Source organism: Necator americanus, chromosome II, assembly GCF_031761385.1.
Source record: "Necator americanus strain Aroian chromosome II, whole genome shotgun sequence".
In the NCBI taxonomy this organism is placed as follows: domain Eukaryota; kingdom Metazoa; phylum Nematoda; class Chromadorea; order Rhabditida; family Ancylostomatidae; genus Necator; species Necator americanus.
In genome coordinates, this window is record NC_087372.1 from 37,304,017 (window position 1) to 37,322,513 (window position 18,497).

Sequence of the window (18,497 nt, forward strand, 5' to 3'; positions counted from 1 at the left end):
CATAATGTTTAACGTATTATGTGAAAGAAGACGTAAATATTACTAAAGATGAAAATACATATATCACAGTTCACAGAGCACTTTTAATATATAAATAAATATGTGGGGATGAGTATATTATATTTTCACCTAAATTTTTCTGGACGTATTCCTTAATTTTTATTTTTATCGAAACATATAATAAGAAAAAAGTAAAAAGTTCAAAGTTGAATATGGATTGTTACATTTTCATCGAAATTTTATTAGTTTCTCCTTTTAAGTGCTTGAATTTTCTCCCTTGTACTTTTATTTTCCAATTTTTATCTGCTGAAGGGTAGTTGTAGCAAATAAACCCTTATGATACATATCTTATATTTACCAGTTTTTGCACTATTTGAGTGCCTATTTATAGTTTTATTGAAGTACGTTTCCTGAAATGTTTTTATGATCCAGTTGTAGTTTTCTGGAATTAGTTTTAAGTCTTTTATGGCAGTCTCAGCTCTGCCCGCTCAAGGTTTCCTTAAAGGCATCATCCCACGAATCTGGGTTGGTGCGGGTTTCAGGTAGGTTATGCCTATCCGGAATCGTAGATTATGGAGAAAAGGGTGATTCCGTCCATTTCTTCCCAATTGCTGTAAAAAAACGGCCCGCAAGATACGGCTTCAGGCGTCCCGGCGCGCTATTTTCCACAACGAGTTCGATTGGAGCGCGCCAGCCGTGTGCACACGTCGCATCTTCCGGGCCTGTTTTTTTACGACAATTAGAAAGAAATGAACGGAATCATCCTCCTCTCCATAATCTACGACCCCGTATAGGAACTCTCCACCTGAAATCCGTACCACCCCAGATTTCGGGGGTGGGGGTGCTGACTTGCTGATTTCAGGTGGAGAGTCCTATAAGTAGCAAGATTTTCTCTATAACATCCAGCTTCTTGCTTTTTCGAACTAGTAGATAATAACTAATAGATATTTTCTAGTAGCTTTTTCCCCGCTCACCATCGCTTCGTGTTCCTTTGGATTTATTCCTATCAGATAAGCAAATCTATGCAGATAAAGTCACCCGACGTTGCATCGGCCATGCCATTTTCTTGGCTACACTGTTCTGGCCCGTACAGTAAACGAATTATATATAATAATAATATATAAGAATAATAATATAGAATAATAATAAGAATGTAATCAATGTTAGGATGATATTTTTAGTAGCTTTTTCCCCGCTCACCATCGCCTCGTGTTCCTTTGGATTTATTCCTATCAGATAAGCAAATCTATGCAGATAAAGTCACCCGACGTTGCATCGGCCATGCCATTTTCTTGGCTACACTGTTCTGGCCCGTACAGTAAACGAATTATATATAATAATAATATATAAGAATAATAATATAGAATAATAATAAGAATGTAATCAATGTTAGGATGATATTTTTAGTAGCTTTTTCCCCGCTCACCATCGCTTCGTGTTCCTTTGGATTTATTCCTATCAGATAAGCAAATCTATGCAGATAAAGTCACCCGACGTTGCATCGGCCATGCCATTTTCTTGGCTACACTGTTCTGGCCCGTACAGTAAACGAATTATATATAATAATAATATATAAGAATAATAATATAGAATAATAATAAGAATGTAATCAATGTTAGGATGATATTTTTTAGTAGCTTTTTCCCCGCTCACCATCGCCTCGTGTTCCTTTGGATTTATTCCTATCAGATAAGCAAATCTATGCAGATAAAGTCACCCGACGTTGCATCGGCCATGCCATTTTCTTGGCTACACTGTTCTGGCCCGTACAGTAAACGAATTATATATAATAATAATATATAAGAATAATAATATAGAATAATAATAAGAATGTAATCAATGTTAGGATGATATTTTTAGTAGCTTTTTCCCCGCTCACCATCGCTTCGTGTTCCTTTGGATTTATTCCTATCAGATAAGCAAATCTATGCAGATAAAGTCACCCGACGTTGCATCGGCCATGCCATTTTCTTGGCTACACTGTTCTGGCCCGTACAGTAAACGAATTATATATAATAATAATATATAAGAATAATAATATAGAATAATAATAAGAATGTAATCAATGTTAGGATGATATTTTTAGTAGCTTTTTCCCCGCTCACCATCGCCTCGTGTTCCTTTGGATTTATTCCTATCAGATAAGCAAATCTATGCAGATAAAGTCACCCGACGTTGCATCGGCCATGCCATTTTCTTGGCTACACTGTTCTGGCCCGTACAGTAAACGAATTATATATAATAATAATATATAAGAATAATAATATAGAATAATAATAAGAATGTAATCAATGTTAGGATGATATTTTTAGTAGCTTTTTCCCCGCTCACCATCGCTTCGTGTTCCTTTGGATTTATTCCTATCAGATAAGCAAATCTATGCAGATAAAGTCACCCGACGTTGCATCGGCCATGCCATTTTCTTGGCTACACTGTTCTGGCCCGTACAGTAAACGAATTATATATAATAATAATATATAAGAATAATAATATAGAATAATAATAAGAATGTAATCAATGTTAGGATGATATTTTCTAGTAGCTTTTTCCCCGCTCACCATCGCTTCGTGTTCCTTTGGATTTATTCCTATCAGATAAGCAAATCTATGCAGATAAAGTCACCCGACGTTGCATCGGCCATGCCATTTTCTTGGCTACACTGTTCTGGCCCGTACAGTAAACGAATTATATATAATAATAATATATAAGAATAATAATATAGAATAATAATAAGATTGTAATCAATGTTAGGATGATATTTTCTAGTAGCTTTTTCCCCGCTCACCATCGCTTCGTGTTCCTTTGGATTTCTTCCTATCAGATAAGCAAATCTATGCAGATAAAGTCACCCGACGTTGCATCGGCCATGCCATTTTCTTGGCTACACTGTTCTGGCCCGTACAGTAAACGAATTATATATAATAATAATATATAAGAATAATAATATAGAATAATAATAAGAATGTAATCAATGTTAGGATGATATTTTCTAGTAGCTTTTTCCCCGCTCACCATCGCTTCGTGTTCCTTTGGATTTATTCCTATCAGATAAGCAAATCTATGCAGATAAAGTCACTCGACGTTGCATCGGCCATGCCATTTTCTTGGCTACACTGTTCTGGCCCGTACGCCTCGCTCTGCTGCCATATTTACCCAGAAAATTTTAGGATTTTTTTTAAACTACGCTCAAACTTACGACAACCTCTTGTAGTTCGAGTTAGTCAGCATCTTAAAACTATACTTGTAGGGAAATATTGTGATTTTTGGTTTATCTCAAGGATCAAATCAACAATGGGTAGGTAGATCATTATCGACGAAGTATCTTAATGGTGTCAAAATCCTCTTTTGATCCTAAGGCCAAGGAAAGGGGACTAAATTGAGTACGGATTTTCTTCTTCTGACTTTTCCTCTCAGAATTTCTAGAATTTTCAATTTCTAGAGAAATTTCCGAAGGTTTTGTGTAACTACAAAATTTAGAATCTATTTCGAAACTGAGATACCAATACCATCAAAAAATCCAGTCGTCTTCACAGCATTTCACTAATTTTGTGGACGATTGTAACATTAAAAACAAATAAATGCAAATAAATATGTAAATAAAATAAAAAGTTTTTTTCTTATTTCGCGATTTTTCTTCCTAGAAGAAAAAGGAGAGAAAAAAGTCACGACAGGTGAACTATCCAAGACCCATCTACGTGTAAATCGAGAGATCCGATTGGATTTGAACTAGTAGTCAATTAATCCTTTGGATTTATTCCTATCAGATAAGCAAATCTATGCAGATAAAGTCACCCGACGTTGCATCGGCCATGCCATTTTCTTGGCTACACTGTTCTGGCCCGGATGTGGACATATGAGGGATAATTGACATATGTGAACGCATACAAAGATCAATCTGATCACGCGATCATAAGATCATAAGGTCGCGTAGTGCTTCTGGAAATCTCAGTGACCGCCCCCGACCAGATAATTTTTTTGGGAATTTCGTGAGCCTTTCTTTTTTTTTCTCCAAAAAAAAGTTCACTTTTTCAGTGTTATTGAATAGATCCCATAAATATTGACTACTTTATGCTGACTACTGCTCATTCAGGATTCTATTCTTTTTTCTCTGTGTATGTCCTGAATATTTCATTCTTTTCACTTAATTTTTTTGTATTACTCTTTTTCTTTAGCTCTAAGCTTAATTAATTTTTTTTACTGAAGTTGTTTATTATTTATCTATTCTGTTGTTTATTATCTGCACGAAAGATTGTGCCATGAAAGATATTTGTGTGTTTATGGTATTCTTTTGTAATTTCGACAGCGTTCACAGATTCGATATCCTGGATTACTGTACTGAGCGAATATACCAGGAAAATTCTTCCCCTAGTACATAAGTCAGGAATATAATTAAGTCAGCAAAAGTGAAGAAAAGAAAAGAAAAAATAAAGGAATAATTTTAAATTTATTTATTTAAGAGCAGCGGCCCAATTCGAGAATATAATGGAACTTATTTCTTTTCCATCTTTGATAATTTGGTCTTTTTTTTCTGTGAATAGGCGCTAATTTTGAAATATTTTCCCCTTATCTATTACCATCCTCCTATGCAGTCTCCTTTTTTTTTAGGATAGTCTCTTTCTTTTCGCTCTTTACACATAATTTCTTCTCAATTATAATCCATAAATTATCCTAAGCTGGCTGGAATTCAAATGCCCGGCAGCAGCGCGTGTCTCCTGGAGAAAAAACAAGCGATTGTGGATCCTTTGGACGTCCTACGACAAGTTCAAGAGAAAATCACTAAATGGACATTCAAAACGGTACTGACGATCCTGACGATCTTTGATCTAAGTGATCTTTGCTTTCCCCGAATCTCCCCCAAACAAACGTTCGGATCAAATCGTTATCCTCGATGAGGTCAGATGTGTTTAGTACACCTACGTGATCGATTATGCCGGTGTCATATGACTTCGGATTATGGTATCCGAAGGTATCGAACCATTATCACCAAACTACGAAAGTTCCCTGAACGAAGAGTGACCAAATCCTTTCGAACGTCTCCATCGTTCTCACTAAAATTTCTGGAAGGTCTCAAAAAAAAAGTCCGTCAAGGTCATCTCGAATCTTTTTTTTTCTTCGATATGTCTTCAGAGAATAACAAGGAACTAAGTGAGATTTTTTCTCAGGTGACTTCTCTTCGATATCGTCCACAAGGACATTTTTATACACTTTGAGAAAGTACACCTGGAGAGAAAGTACACTTTAAGAAATTTTTCTTCAACAACAGGGATGATGATCAACATTCAAATTTGAATTCAAATATTTTAATGTTTTTTCTTTTTTTCGAAAGGTTTAAACGAAGGAAAATGATAGAACACAAAACTTCTTCAGATGAAGAAAGTGAGGAGGAAGTCGAGAGAGAAAAAAAAGAGAAGAGGAAGATAAAAGTATATGTGGGGAAAATATGCGAATAATGAACTCATTGTGAGATTCTGAACGCCGTTTTTGCAGTTCATCGAACGAAGATTGATCGGAAACTCGGATTCGGCCGATTTTACGGAGGCATGGAAGTTAAAATTTAGCCATGCGCCAACATGGTGTGATGCTGATATGTCATTACAACAAATTCGACGGGTAAATTTAATTTTATCGATTGCCCTGGATTTTTTTCGCTCTTCAATCCGTACACATGATTTTTAGGGTGTTGCTCGGGGAAATCGTATTGCTCTGTATTCGAGAAGTTTCTTTCAACACTGCCTATTTCAAATAGGTTGTTTCGTTCAACGATGGGCATGGTCCACAGTTGTTATTTCGTTAGTATTTCTTGTTGTTTTATTTTTATTTTCTTGGTTATTTAGAAAAAATCGCTTCCCTTCATTTGAGCGTATGTGTAATCGTAATATTTTTGTGCGACCTAGTGTCTACAGTAACTCGCCAACCCTCTTTTTTTCCTTTTCTCACACTCGCCCTTCCCTTTGTCGACTTTCACTAAAAGACACGATTGGCGGTTGTTCGGATAGTAGGGTCAACGTGAAATGAAGCTCGATGCAGCTGCGGGTTCCATTCGAAGCGGCACGGTGGAGCGTAGAGTTTCGATCGTGGTGGGACCATTGCTGACGTCACCCATCGCTGCAGTTCATGGTGGTCCCATCTCGGTTCCAACCGATGTCTCCATCGCCTCGTTCCGAGCGCAGCCGGTTGCGTAACTGCACCGTGCTTCATGTCGTTTTAACCCGACAATATAAACATAAGTTTTTGCGCGTGAAATACAAAGCACTTTGGTTCTGTGCCGTGCAAAACTTCTTAAAATGTACAGCTATACTATGATATAAAACATGCTACTACGGAATACTTTTTTGAATGATTCGATCCTTGAGTTAAACCTTATGAATGGCATGTTTGAATGATCGAATAATCCTAAATACGATGTCGAATTTGCTGGTTACCCACTTCTAAAGCGGTTTTCTCAGTTTCTTTCTCTGTTTGGACACAACACTCATCATTTTATAACATTTTATAGTCCATTCAAAACGGCATTAACCTCGGTCCATTTGCGTAAGCGGCTGGGCTCGAAGCGACGCGGTGGATTCGAGGTGGGACCATCGCGAACTGCAGGGATGATTGCTGCTATAGCAAGGGCTCGCCTCACGATCCTAACCGCGTCGCTTCGAACGCAGCCGCTTACGCAACCGCATCGAGCTTCTTGTCGTTTTGACCCTACTATACTGGCATGCGTATTGATTCGTAATATTATTATTGTAGATTGCTTCTTTATACTGCTTGCTGTGCTGGTCTTAGAGACGTTATCATCGAAACCGATCTCGTCAAGTTATGGGTGTCGCGTGAGTGGATTACTTTTCTTTTTTCTTCTTTGAACAATATCTTGTTTATTGTTTCCTGGGACCTTTTTTCTTGGAACACACTAAAAAGTGTTTATTTTGAGGTTATCTTGTCTAAATTTAAATTTCCTGAGCCAAAAACGTGATAACTTACTTCTTTTGATTGCAATCAGTGCGCAAATGTAGTTAGTTGGGTGGGGCCCACTCTCCCGCGCTAGGACCGGCCTGTGTTCGCGTAGATTTTGCGTTTGCGATTTTTTGCTGTATGGTCATTTTGCGCGTAGACTTCCACTGCGCGCAAAATGACCATACAGCAAAAAATCGTTCTTAAGTGACAAATGGCTTTCCCTTTTGAAAAGAACTTGAGAAGGCGATAGTTCGTCAATCGAAAAATCATCAATGGAAATCAATAGTTGAGTCAGTAGGGACGCTAAAACCTAAGTATCATCTTAGAGGATCCCGGACAGGCTAAAGCTACTAGGAAAGAAGGAAGACAGAACTACTACTGCTTTAACCTCATCAAACCTTGCAAACAAGCTCTCCAGGAGTGGATAACTGAGTTACATCATGTCTTACTTCCAAAGAAAAAAAATTGAATCGGAAAATTGGTTCCATAGCAATCCATGATCACCATCCATGCATGAAACAACTTTCATTCACATAATTTTCGATATGTATTCGCAACCTGGTGGCGCTAAAGGGGGCGTTGGGTTAGCCTTCATGAATGCCGTTAAAATTTGTTTGATTCGTGACTTTACGGGATTTACACAGTTGGGGCAAAGTGGGCCCTTCCACAGTTATCCACGATCAGCGAGCCAATCGTCAAATTTCTTCTTGGACTTCTACGAAAGCTCTGGACACGCAGTAACTAGGGTCAAGTCGCCAAGAGTCAGGAAATTAGCAGGAAAAACCGGCATGCGATTAGAACGGTTTAACGATGAGAATATTTTTTCTTTTTTTTCCATTTTCTGTCCTGTATGATCGTTTTGCGCACCGTAGGAGTACAGCTCGTCTACGCGAGCACAGGTCGATCCTACCGCAGCAGAGTGCCCCTCTCCCTTCCCCCCTCAACTATCTTAGCACCGAAATCCGACGTAATATAGTCCCATTGTACCCTCATAATTTCTGTACTTTTAGAGGGAGGTCGATTAAATGAAGAGCTCAATTTTCTGTCAAGAGTACAATCTGAGGCAAACAGGGTGAGATATTCTTGGTTCTTTTTTTCGGAAAGAAGTACAGAACAATGTTTTACAACATCTCTTTGTATTTTCGTTACTTCTCATGATTTTTCCGCGATCGATTCGAAAACGCGATGGTCATCAAGACATTCCATAGCTTTATTCTATTGCTCTCTGATGAGCTTTAATTGGTAACGATTTTATTTGTAGCACATTTAAGATATCAAAACGTGCTGCCGGAGAAGAACCAGTTGAAGCGGAAGTTCGGCGAGGACCAGAGTTACCGCGTGAAAATGGTCTGGGCGGTGGATTTCAGGTGATTTATTGTCAGACTTCCATAATTGCAGTTCCATAATTCAGTGCCGCTTCTAATCGGTACGACAGCCTTTTATGTGTTGATTCTTCGTATCGATTACTTGGTTTCAGCTTGTCATTCAAACTCCGTTCCATCAAAACGAAAATGTGTTATCTCAAGAATCCCTCCTGCGGCATGTGAACCTTATGGAAGAGATCTCGAAGTATGAGGTGGAGTTGTACGGCGAGTAAGTCTTCTTTTTTCTTTTTTTTTGTTTTGAAAGCTGTCTCATCACTTGTTTTTTTTTAGTTTACTTTTTTTTGACAAAACGACATGAAGCACGGATAGTTGCGTAGGCGGCTGCGCTCCAAGCGGTGCGGTGCGATGGAGACAGCGCTTGGAATCGAGGTTGGACCATGGCGAACTGCAGAGATGGGTGGCGGTATGGGGATCCCAACTGCTACGCATCATCGCTCCGCTTTGAGCGCCGCCGCTTACGCAGTCGTCCTTGCTTCATGTCGTTTTGACCCAACTATACTTGATGCTCTCGGCGTCGATAGAATGATACCATCTGGAAGAGTAATGTATAATGTATAATTTGATTTGCCAAATCCACCAATTGCTTGGTTCTTCCGGTTTCCACAAAACGATAGCTAGTTACTGTTTAACTCTATTCTACAAGGGCAACAGCGACAACAAAATTTGTACTGCTATATTTAAATAAAAATGATGAGAAAAGTACTAAATTGATGCATCTGGAAGTATTCTGCCACCTGAAATAATTCTGAATTGACGTCGAAAGGTTGGCGCATTCTAAAGGGATTCCAAAAGCGACGTCTCGGTTTGAATTCCGCTTAAACTTTATACTAGTGTTATAAAAATATAATAATAAGAATATAATAAGTAGGATCGGTTCGCGTTTCATTGAAATTTTAAAAAAATTCTTTTGCACAGTGTTGGTTGTGCAAAAATAATGTGTTCTAAAATAATTACTGATCTTTCCACTGTTTTTCGAAAGTTCTATTTTTTTTCCAGGAGATGGACTCTAAGTGACATTTGCTTCAAGCCACCAGGTCCAAATTTCAACACGGGGCCATTGGCTAAGGTTAGAAAATTTCACTATTTGCTATTTGATGAAGTGGTCCATATGGACCAGATCGTCTCCTAACTACGTTTTAAGCTGGCTGTCAGTCGATTAGCCACATTTCTTCAGGAAGTTAACGTTGTATTTGTTGTATTACACATGACAAAGCCATTAAGATATTACTTTAATTGGGTATTGTGTAAATGTCGTTACTCATCTTAGCATGAATTTCTCTTACTTTTAGTTGATGAATTCATTGCTGGATAAAATCATTCCCTGTATCTGGATCACTCCTATTGATTGCTACTGGGAAGGATCGAAACCGTTGGGACCAAACCCGCCCATAAATCTAGGGTACGTTGACCAGGTTGTTTCTGTATTTCTGCCTTCACTCAAAGAGAAAAACATCAAAGTAACTAGCATTGGCTCAATTCAGCTAGAAAACATTGCAAGAACATTCAATTATATGCACGTCTTTGCAAAGAAACATTTTATTTAGTTGAGACCTTGAAACGGTTCGGATTTGAGCACAAAACTATTTCTATCAGCTAAATTGCTTGAAGAAGAGGGTTGTTAGGGGTTTGGGGACTTGATTAGATATACTAACTAAAAATCAAGGCTTTTTGAAGAGTCAGCTATTGTTTGAAGGCATGGTATACAGTACTTTGCATGGTTTTTTGCGCTCACATAGGGATTTCTACATCTGGATCGCTAAGTAAACATGAAAATTTGAATCTTTACGGGCAAATTAGGTTTTTGCTATGGTTCTATTCTCAGTGACATTCCATGTTTTTATAATTAGTCCACTAAATAGTCAGGGATGTTTAAATACACATTGACTAACATGAGAAAGAAAAAAAAAACTGTGTATCCTATGAAGCATCTATTTCAGAGATGAAGTCAGCGCATTTGTCAGCTCCCTCCCAAAAGGTAATGTAACGTGGAAGAACCTTAATCCAACAGCGGTTATGACTGAGGTTGGAGCGTTATTTGATCTCGGTCCAATAGGAAACTTTTTCGAAAGGGTAGGTTTCTATTAGTTTCAAAAAGTCCTGCTTCTATTTTACCGTCATCAATTTCCAGGCAGGAATAGGTGCTGCATATCTTGATCGTCCGTGTATTGATCCACTCGATGTTGAATGTCCGAAAACCTCTCCGAACTACTTCAACAGATGTGCAGCGTTGGAAAAGTTTAACGAATGGAACATTGCGAAACATGATGCCGAAAAGGTTAGAATGATTTTTCTAGCAAACAATACGTTTTTTTTTTAAATTAAATTCTTTTCTTATTAGGTAAAGTACTGTTAGAACAATTGATTTTTGTATATTCTTTTTTTGCTTTAACCTGATCTCGTCCTCTTGCTTTGATGGTGCAACCTAAAGTTCTTAACACGACTAAAAAAGCCCCCAACTATTGTACAATAGCGTTTTAGACGCTTTGATGTTTCGTTCCTACTAGCTCTATATTTGACTTTTACTAGATCTCTATCTGACTATTTACTTCGTTTAGATTCATCTTCAAAAGAAAGAACTACCTGATGATGATGATTTGGATGGTCCATCAAAACTTACCGAATCATTATTGAGTGATTTATTCGGTAGGCTTCTTTCAAACCCTATTGATGTCCAAAAATCTTAATGATTCTTTGAGGTCGTAAGAAACGTGAAGCCACAAATAATAAAAAAGATGACGATTATTATGCATACGAAGAGTCTGACTATGATGTTACAGGCGTAGGAAACGCGACTAGTTAGTTTTATTGGATTCGTTTGGATTTATTTCGTTAATTAGAGCAATATGTATCTTGTATTCAGAATCAAAGAATAAGAAGGATCCCAAAGAAATCATGTGTTTGGAGTACGGTGAATCCCTGCTTCATTGGATGCGAGCTAATCCTGATCGTTGGGGAGAATTCCTAACAGAGAAAGAGTTCCCGAAGACACCAGACTTCAAAAAGGTTCCATATCTTCAATTTTTAAATGTTTCCTAGAATTACATGTTTTTGCATGTTATGAATGATGCAAATCTTCATTTTGTTGTGGTTTCTGAGATCATCAATTGTTGCAATACCGTTTAATCCATGACCCATCCATAACATTTTGCCGATACCCCAATTTTCAGGTGATGACAGGTGGCTGCAAAGGTTTTGGAAAGACGATCATGGAATGGCCTGAAGACCTCATTATTGGAGGTGCGTGCCATAACTCCACAAATTTTTTTCGTGGTGTTCTTTATTCCAGTGCCTCTAGAAAATTTCTTTGAATTCAACGGTTTAGGAGTTAAAAGAGAAGGAGGAATGCTAAAGTCCGCTGAAGCGTTACAAAGTGTTTTCCTCGTGGCTAGCCCCTTTGACGTATTCTTACGTTTTAAGGTTAGTTTCTTTGTTGTGTAACACCTTACAAATTTTTTACTGAATGCATCATACCTTTTTTTGGAAAATCATAATTTTAATTGTGACGGTTTTTTTTGTGGATCATTCCATTCTCATAACTTCAGCTTATGCTCTTAGCAAACTTAAGTTTTATTTTTCTTAAAGCGGATAGCTGGAGTTTTCTGTTATCCTAACCACCAACGGTGGAACACGTAGACGTATAAATTGGTAACTGCACGATTTTATTGTTTCTATATGTTTATGCTTTGGATATAGTGTGGAGTAGGTCTCTTACGACTTTTAGGAGAAGAAAGACTCTCATCCAAATCTTGATACCGCCATGTGGAATCCTGGATGGGCCGAAGACGTTGTATTTGCATGGCAGAGGAACTTCACCAGAAAGCTTTATGGACATGAGGCTAACAAAAATGTAGGTTTTTCTAAGTATTGTTCCAAAAAATGGAAAAATTTTAACCCCTATTTCTAACAACTGTGCTCTTTTTTTAAAAAATAAAATCTCTTGTGTAATATTCCAGCCTGAAGAAAACCGTGTTTTCCATCCATTGGCATCTACCTCTATCGCTGATATGCTTGAGGAGTTCTCACAATTCAATTACACGATCATTATCATGGGTTACGTGCTTATGGTAAGTTATTTTCCTCACATTGCTCTTTAAAAGAGTGATTAAGAATCTGATGAAAGAAAATCTTGAGAATTTTGCTCTTCTTTTTCTTTTTTCCTCTTTTCTCTTTTTCTTCTTTGCATCCGTCTATTTTGATTAGTTTCTTGCTCCTCTTACCTACTTTGTCATTAATCCTTTTTTCTTTTGAGGTGATCTACGCTGCGTTCACTCAAGCTCGCATTGACGGTCGATGGCTTGCAATCAAGTCAAATGTTGCACTCTCATTTGTGGGCGTGGTTTTGGTGACGTATTCTTCAATTTGTGGACTCGGAGTAACAACTGCCCTGGGGATTCATTTCAATGTTGCAACGACACAAGTAATATACATATACTGTAGGTTTTCCATTTGTTTTAATATGGTTTGAATATTTTAGATCGTTCCTTTCTTGTCGCTTGGTCTTGGAATCGACGATATGTTCCTTTTGCTGCATAACTACGATGAGATTATACATACTGCGAGAAGAGATGAAATGGGAATTTTGCTGAAGGAAACTGGTAGGCCATTCTGTTGTCCTCCTCGTTGTCATTCAGAATTGCAATCGGCATGAAAAAATAAATGTTTAATTTGAAAATGAAATTTGAAATGCTCAAATCTTCAGGAATGTCCGTCATGGTCACTTCCATAAATAACATTCTTGCATTCTGTGCCGGTTACATATTGCCTATTCCTGCATTGAGGTCGTTCTGCTCACAGGTGCGTATTTGTTTTCTTTTTTTTTTCATCACTGAAACTTTCTTGATCAAAATTGTATACGGTATCCTACGAAGATACGTATCCAAGTGAAGGTATACAGCATGTGTACTTAAAAATTGAAAATTCACTGCCTCCAAAATTGAATTGGTTTGAGGTGAGCGCTTGATTGCGAACTGTGAGGATAGGAATACTTGTTGCTTGATCTCATTACGTTATATACCAGCCAGTCTGGTGTCTGCTTGCTGCCTTTTGAGGGTTAAACCTCATTTAATTGAGTGCAGCCCTCATTTTCATAGTTATATAATTCTTTAAATACTTTTCGTAGTTCTTTGTGGTTCATTTTTATGATTTTCAAGGAGAATTTTCAAGAAGTCGTAAAGCTATAGATCATCTACGTGAAGGGAGATAGTGTAGTTACTGTCTGACTAAGAAATCTCTTCTTTGGCGATGTGATTTTCTTTCTCTTCACACCTAATGTATTTCATGACTTCCACTCATGAAAGACTATCTTTTTATTATTTTATATATCCAGTATGTTTCTTACTGATGTAACTGTTTAGACCGCCGTTCTGCTCGCGTTCAACCTCATTTCCTTGATGTTTATCTTCCCTGCTTTTATCGGTCTGGACCTTCGCCGACTTCGTGCCGGAAGAAGAGATCTGGTTTACTGCGGCCCAGGAGTCAGCGAATCTGAGAAAGAAGAGAAGAACTCGGAAGGAATTCCTAGCAACGTAAGAAATCATATATGCACCTTCCTGAAACTTCGGTTATCATGGAAACTGTTACGTTATAGTTTGAACCGGAGTTCAGTGTCATTCCTCGCCTTTTTATATAGGTATCTTCTAAGGCGGATCTCACGAATCCAGCATACGTGGAGGCATTCACACGTGATCAACCATGGTACACTGTTGGTGGTTTCCTCACGAATTACTATATTCCAGCGCTTAAGAACCCATTTGTGAAGGTAATCGTACACAATTTCACTTTATATTATCGCTTTATACTTTGAAAATGTGCTTTGAAAGGCTAATGCATGTTTCAGTCCTTGGTTCTGCTAACGACTCTTTCTGGAATAGGATTCGGTTTGTACGGGATGTACAGCTCTACGCTAGGACTTGAATTAGCTGACGTTCTTCCAGAAAACACAGCACCAGCCGCTTTTATGAGGTTAGTTTTGGTGTAGTTATTTATTGGTTATCATTTCAAGGTTCTTTTGAAAGATTAGAACTAAATATTGCAACTACCAGAGCTCGTGAGAAGTATTTCTCCTTCTATCCCATGTTCGCTGTGCTAAGAGGTAAAACAATAGATATTCCAAATCAACAACCACTTATTGAAGAGTACAGGGAAACCCTAGGTGAGTTATTGATGCTTTGCTTTTACCCTTAATCTTACTAATCTTCCACTTTAGTATAGATTTTTTTGATATTTTTGTTACTCTACATTATTATATTTTAGCCTTGATTTGTTCCTTTTTCCAGGAAATACTAAATATATTGTAAAAGCTAATGGAAATCTCCAACCGTACTGGATGTCAATGGTTCGAACGTGGTTAGAATCTCTCGACACAGCCCTGGAGAAAGAGTTGAGAGCAGGGAATTTAGATGCAATCACCGGAAAACCGGTGAAAGGAAAGGTAGTTGTAGGATTCGTAGTTATCGTAATAATTTCCCCACGTGAGAGTGTTATTTACAGGAGAAGCCGGCTCCCGAAGCATTAATTGCGCGCAGGCTGGTTTGTTCTTACGGTCACAACTATAATTGTACAGGAAGGGTGGGTTTTTTTTCTTCTATCTTTACACTTTTGAAGAAAGATATACACGAGACGTTACAATTTCCCACACACTCTTACGAAAGGCAAAATGTTTCAGGTTGGTCATATTAAGATGGTAGAGAACGGAATTATACGCCCGGAAAGTTTCTATAATTATCTAACCGGATGGTACAACGTGGATAACATGATGTACTACGTATCTCAGGCCTCATTCCAGCCAGCACCACCCGTTTGGCACATGGGACCGGTGAGAACGTTCTCTTTAATTATCCAATATCTTTTTTTTTAAATAAGAATTTTTATTCAGGCTGAAACAGTGGTACCACCAGCCCGTAAACTACTCTACAGTCAAATTCCTTTCTATCAGACGAATCTCACTGATACACCAGCTATTGTGGATATGATTGAGGTGGATTTTATGACACACACTACATATTTCAGTTCCATCAACGATTCATTTTTTTTTCTTAAATTCTGAACGTCAAAGAATGCATTTTTTTGCATGTACACTTTCTAATTCGTAGTTGTTTTAAGGAAGTTCGAGCTGTATGTGAACAGTACACTACTAAAGGTCTTTCCAATTTCCCATCCGGCATTGCGTTCACATTCTGGGAGCAGTACCTCTTTTTAAGGTTAGTTCAAAGAAATTTTTCTCAAATAGCTCATATTGAAAAATATAATTCAAAGGTGGAATCTCTTCTGTGCTATCTGTATCATTGCATTTGCTGTGTTCGCTGTCATTTCAATTATGATGTTCAATCCATGGGCGGCCGCCATGGTGAGTTCAGTCCATGTTCAGAAACATCCTAACGTTTACTACTAATTTACTACCTATATCGATATATTTGTGCCTTATTGCCTGACTGAACTTCCAAAAGTTTCATGTTTAGGTTATGGTTATTGTCGTGATTGTTACCATAGAGTTAGGCGGTTTCATGGGTATACTTGGAGTAAAGATGAACCCGATCTCTGCTGTCACTCTCATTTGTGCTGTCGGAATAGGTAATCTTCAGATTTTTTCATTCTTGCACAAGCCTTCAGTGGTGGACAAGGTTCATACTTGTGCATTAATTAGTTGGTTAACACTATTGTTTATAGTTGAGTGTGTAATTATTATTAGTTATTGTATGTGTAGTTATTTTCTTTTTCGAGATAAAGTAAAAGTTAGTTTAAAAATTGGTTTAAAAGCTCTGACGATTCGTGACCGCCGTCTCTACCAAGCGTGGTATGATTGTAGAAAACTCGCTACTCGAGTACGGACATGTTTATGTAGATCCTAGCAGGACAGATGTGATTTGTTACAGGTGTAGGAAGTAACGCACATAGCTTAAACTATAGTAGTTAGTGTTCTTGGAACGAATGGAGATCGATAGCAATATCTTAGAGTGATGCTATTGCGAGCCGGGTATAGTAGGGTCAAAACGACATGAAATGTTGCATTTGCCTAAGGTGCCGCCCTCGAAGCGGTGCGATGGAGCATAGCGGAACACGGGAACACGGAACACGAACTCGTACCATGTACTGCACGAACTCGTACCAAACTGCAGCGGTCGATGGTGCTAATAAGAGTCCACTTCGATCCTAACCGCTACGCTTCATCGTACCGCGTGAAGCACGGTGTAGCCGTTTACACAGCTACACCTTGTTTCATGTCGTCTTGACCCTAGTATAGATTGATGGTGAAGTAGGTCATATATCTCATATCACTTTCTAATTGAGCTCAGCAATTCAGAAGAGTCAAGAGAACCAGACCAGTTGAAATTCTATAAGTGGTTTCGTTTGACGTGATTCATATTCGCCATTGTTCACCCTGATTGAAACTAGCAAGGATTTAACAGCAGCGCAACCGCTAGTACAATTGCTCTAAAAGTCAGATCGTTCTGATCTGGGCGACGATCGAAAAAATCTGATCAACAGTTCCCCTTTGCACCAATAGTAACAGCATATACGTCCGTGTTGCGTTGGACTCCGCTACCTGCCGTGTGTATCAGCACTAATTTGTCAAATGGGCCCTATCGAACAAAAATTGTGTCAGCATTTAATGGTTTCGATTATGACCGCTGAAAGCTGCTCATATTTCTATTTTTCGTGACCATTCAAGTACTTCTTGAACGAAGTGTGCTCTATTTCATGTTTTTATCATTTTGTACATGTAGACGCAGTACTCGTTCACTAATCGACGAGATCTCTACCTTGTCGTTTAGTAAACAACTGAGTAACTTTTTCTGAGTTCGACTTTGTTAACAAGTATTTCTTCGTGGTAATTTCGGCGCCAACTAGCTGGCTTTTGAATTAAGATTCTACTTTTACACAGTGTACTGATATAAGAATTTCTTACAGGTGTTGAATTCACTGCTCACGTTGTGCTGGCGTTCTTAACGTCGCTTGGCTCAGTCGAAGATCGTCTCGAGTCATGTTTGCAACATATGTTTGTGCCGGTATTCCACGGAGCCATATCAACGTTACTCGGTCTGTATTCACACAGTTTGATTCCATTTTATTTTGCCATTCCATTTTTTTAAAGGTATCGTCATGTTGGTATTCTCTGAGTTCGACTTTGTCATCAAATATTTCTTCGTGGTAATGTCAACGCTGGTGGTTTTGGCCGTGTTCAATGGCTTATGTTTGCTACCGGTGTTGTTAACAATTATTGGACCAGAGCCAGAGGTTGGAAAACTGACATCTATTCGTCTATCTAATGATATTTCCTATTTTAATTTATTTCCTATTATTATCATCCAATAATTGTCTTCAAGCGGTAGTTTTAGTTAGTACCATTGGATGGTTCCTGTCGATTACCAGCCCCACCACCTTTAAGTGAGCAATACAAAAAGAAAGCAGCCTTTGGGATTGAGAACGGCTTAAGGCATCGGAAAGGTGAGCATAAACATTATTCGCAAATCAGACCAATGGTTTTTCTTTTCTTTTTCGATGTCGAAATTGGTCTAGATCTAGAAATTTCCTTCTTTTAGGTGCTGATGTAGAAATGTCAGCGAAAAAAGTTCGTAGCGAGGACAACAATGATTCTCCTAAGAAACTGTAGATGACGAGTTGAATATCTTAGGACAATTGTAAGAGTACATATTGATTGTTTATACAAAATTCCATTTGTCAATTACTTGCCTTTTTATACGTTTGCCAATGTATTTGCCTCCACGGGTAAAACTCAACTGTTGTAAATGTTTTTATGTTTCCAAAGAGGGAGTTTTCAAGTATATCACAGGATGAAAGTGTATGTTTCTTTTAAAAAAAACTAACTTGTAGGAACCAGCAAACTGGTAGTTATATATTTTCGACGGTGAATGTTGTTTGCATGCTGCAAACATTTCCTTCTGATTCATTTCACTTTTGATGATGATTCCATTCTATAGATACACCTCATTTGTTTGTTTATACATCGAGATTATACTTAATGCACTTCTCATGTGTATTTCCTCTTTCTCGTTAATGTTGTGAACGCATCACTTATTTATTGTGCCTTTTAGTACTGATCTGACGCTTCAAACTTGGCTTTCGATTGAAAAGATTCTTCTTGGAATAAAAAAGTTTATATGATGGGATGTAGGTCTTGAGAGGATGATTTTATATTCGAGCGGTCTAGCT

The 18,497-nt window shown here is 38.0% G+C and overlaps 1 protein-coding gene across 4 annotated transcripts in view; it reads left to right on the forward strand.

Annotated features, from left to right (window-relative positions):
• RB195_020666 (uncharacterized protein) overlaps positions 1-17,937 on the forward strand; it is a gene marked incomplete at both ends in the record, with an annotated part of 18,882 nt that extends 945 nt beyond the window's left edge. The window contains 36 exons of one of the 4 annotated variants that reach the window (XM_064189056.1): positions 4,674-4,796; positions 5,488-5,610; positions 5,677-5,789; positions 6,739-6,818; positions 7,953-8,014; positions 8,214-8,309; positions 8,420-8,535; positions 9,324-9,393; positions 9,617-9,726; positions 10,265-10,397; positions 10,456-10,602; positions 10,883-10,970; positions 11,024-11,122; positions 11,188-11,330; positions 11,495-11,564; positions 11,650-11,744; positions 12,049-12,174; positions 12,281-12,391; positions 12,577-12,744; positions 12,802-12,922; positions 13,027-13,121; positions 13,682-13,852; positions 13,969-14,085; positions 14,164-14,288; positions 14,369-14,478; positions 14,603-14,757; positions 14,817-14,894; positions 14,992-15,141; positions 15,202-15,303; positions 15,429-15,526; positions 15,582-15,672; positions 15,785-15,896; positions 17,235-17,363; positions 17,419-17,561; positions 17,663-17,771; positions 17,867-17,937. In XM_064189056.1, the coding sequence (XP_064044937.1) occupies positions 4,674-4,796; positions 5,488-5,610; positions 5,677-5,789; positions 6,739-6,818; positions 7,953-8,014; positions 8,214-8,309; positions 8,420-8,535; positions 9,324-9,393; positions 9,617-9,726; positions 10,265-10,397; positions 10,456-10,602; positions 10,883-10,970; positions 11,024-11,122; positions 11,188-11,330; positions 11,495-11,564; positions 11,650-11,744; positions 12,049-12,174; positions 12,281-12,391; positions 12,577-12,744; positions 12,802-12,922; positions 13,027-13,121; positions 13,682-13,852; positions 13,969-14,085; positions 14,164-14,288; positions 14,369-14,478; positions 14,603-14,757; positions 14,817-14,894; positions 14,992-15,141; positions 15,202-15,303; positions 15,429-15,526; positions 15,582-15,672; positions 15,785-15,896; positions 17,235-17,363; positions 17,419-17,561; positions 17,663-17,771; positions 17,867-17,937 (4,050 nt within the window). Of the gene's footprint in view, positions 1-4,673; positions 4,797-5,487; positions 5,611-5,676; positions 5,790-6,738; positions 6,819-7,952; positions 8,015-8,213; positions 8,310-8,419; positions 8,536-9,323; positions 9,394-9,616; positions 9,727-10,264; positions 10,398-10,455; positions 10,603-10,882; positions 10,971-11,023; positions 11,123-11,187; positions 11,331-11,494; positions 11,565-11,649; positions 11,745-12,048; positions 12,175-12,280; positions 12,392-12,576; positions 12,745-12,801; positions 12,923-13,026; positions 13,122-13,681; positions 13,853-13,956; positions 14,086-14,163; positions 14,289-14,368; positions 14,479-14,602; positions 14,758-14,816; positions 14,895-14,991; positions 15,142-15,201; positions 15,304-15,428; positions 15,527-15,581; positions 15,673-15,784; positions 15,897-17,234; positions 17,364-17,418; positions 17,562-17,662; positions 17,772-17,866 lie in introns of those variants that run through there. The other 3 variants (XM_064189059.1, XM_064189058.1, XM_064189057.1) reach the window with 3 other exon arrangements.
• Positions 17,938-18,497: the final 560 nt, after the last annotated feature.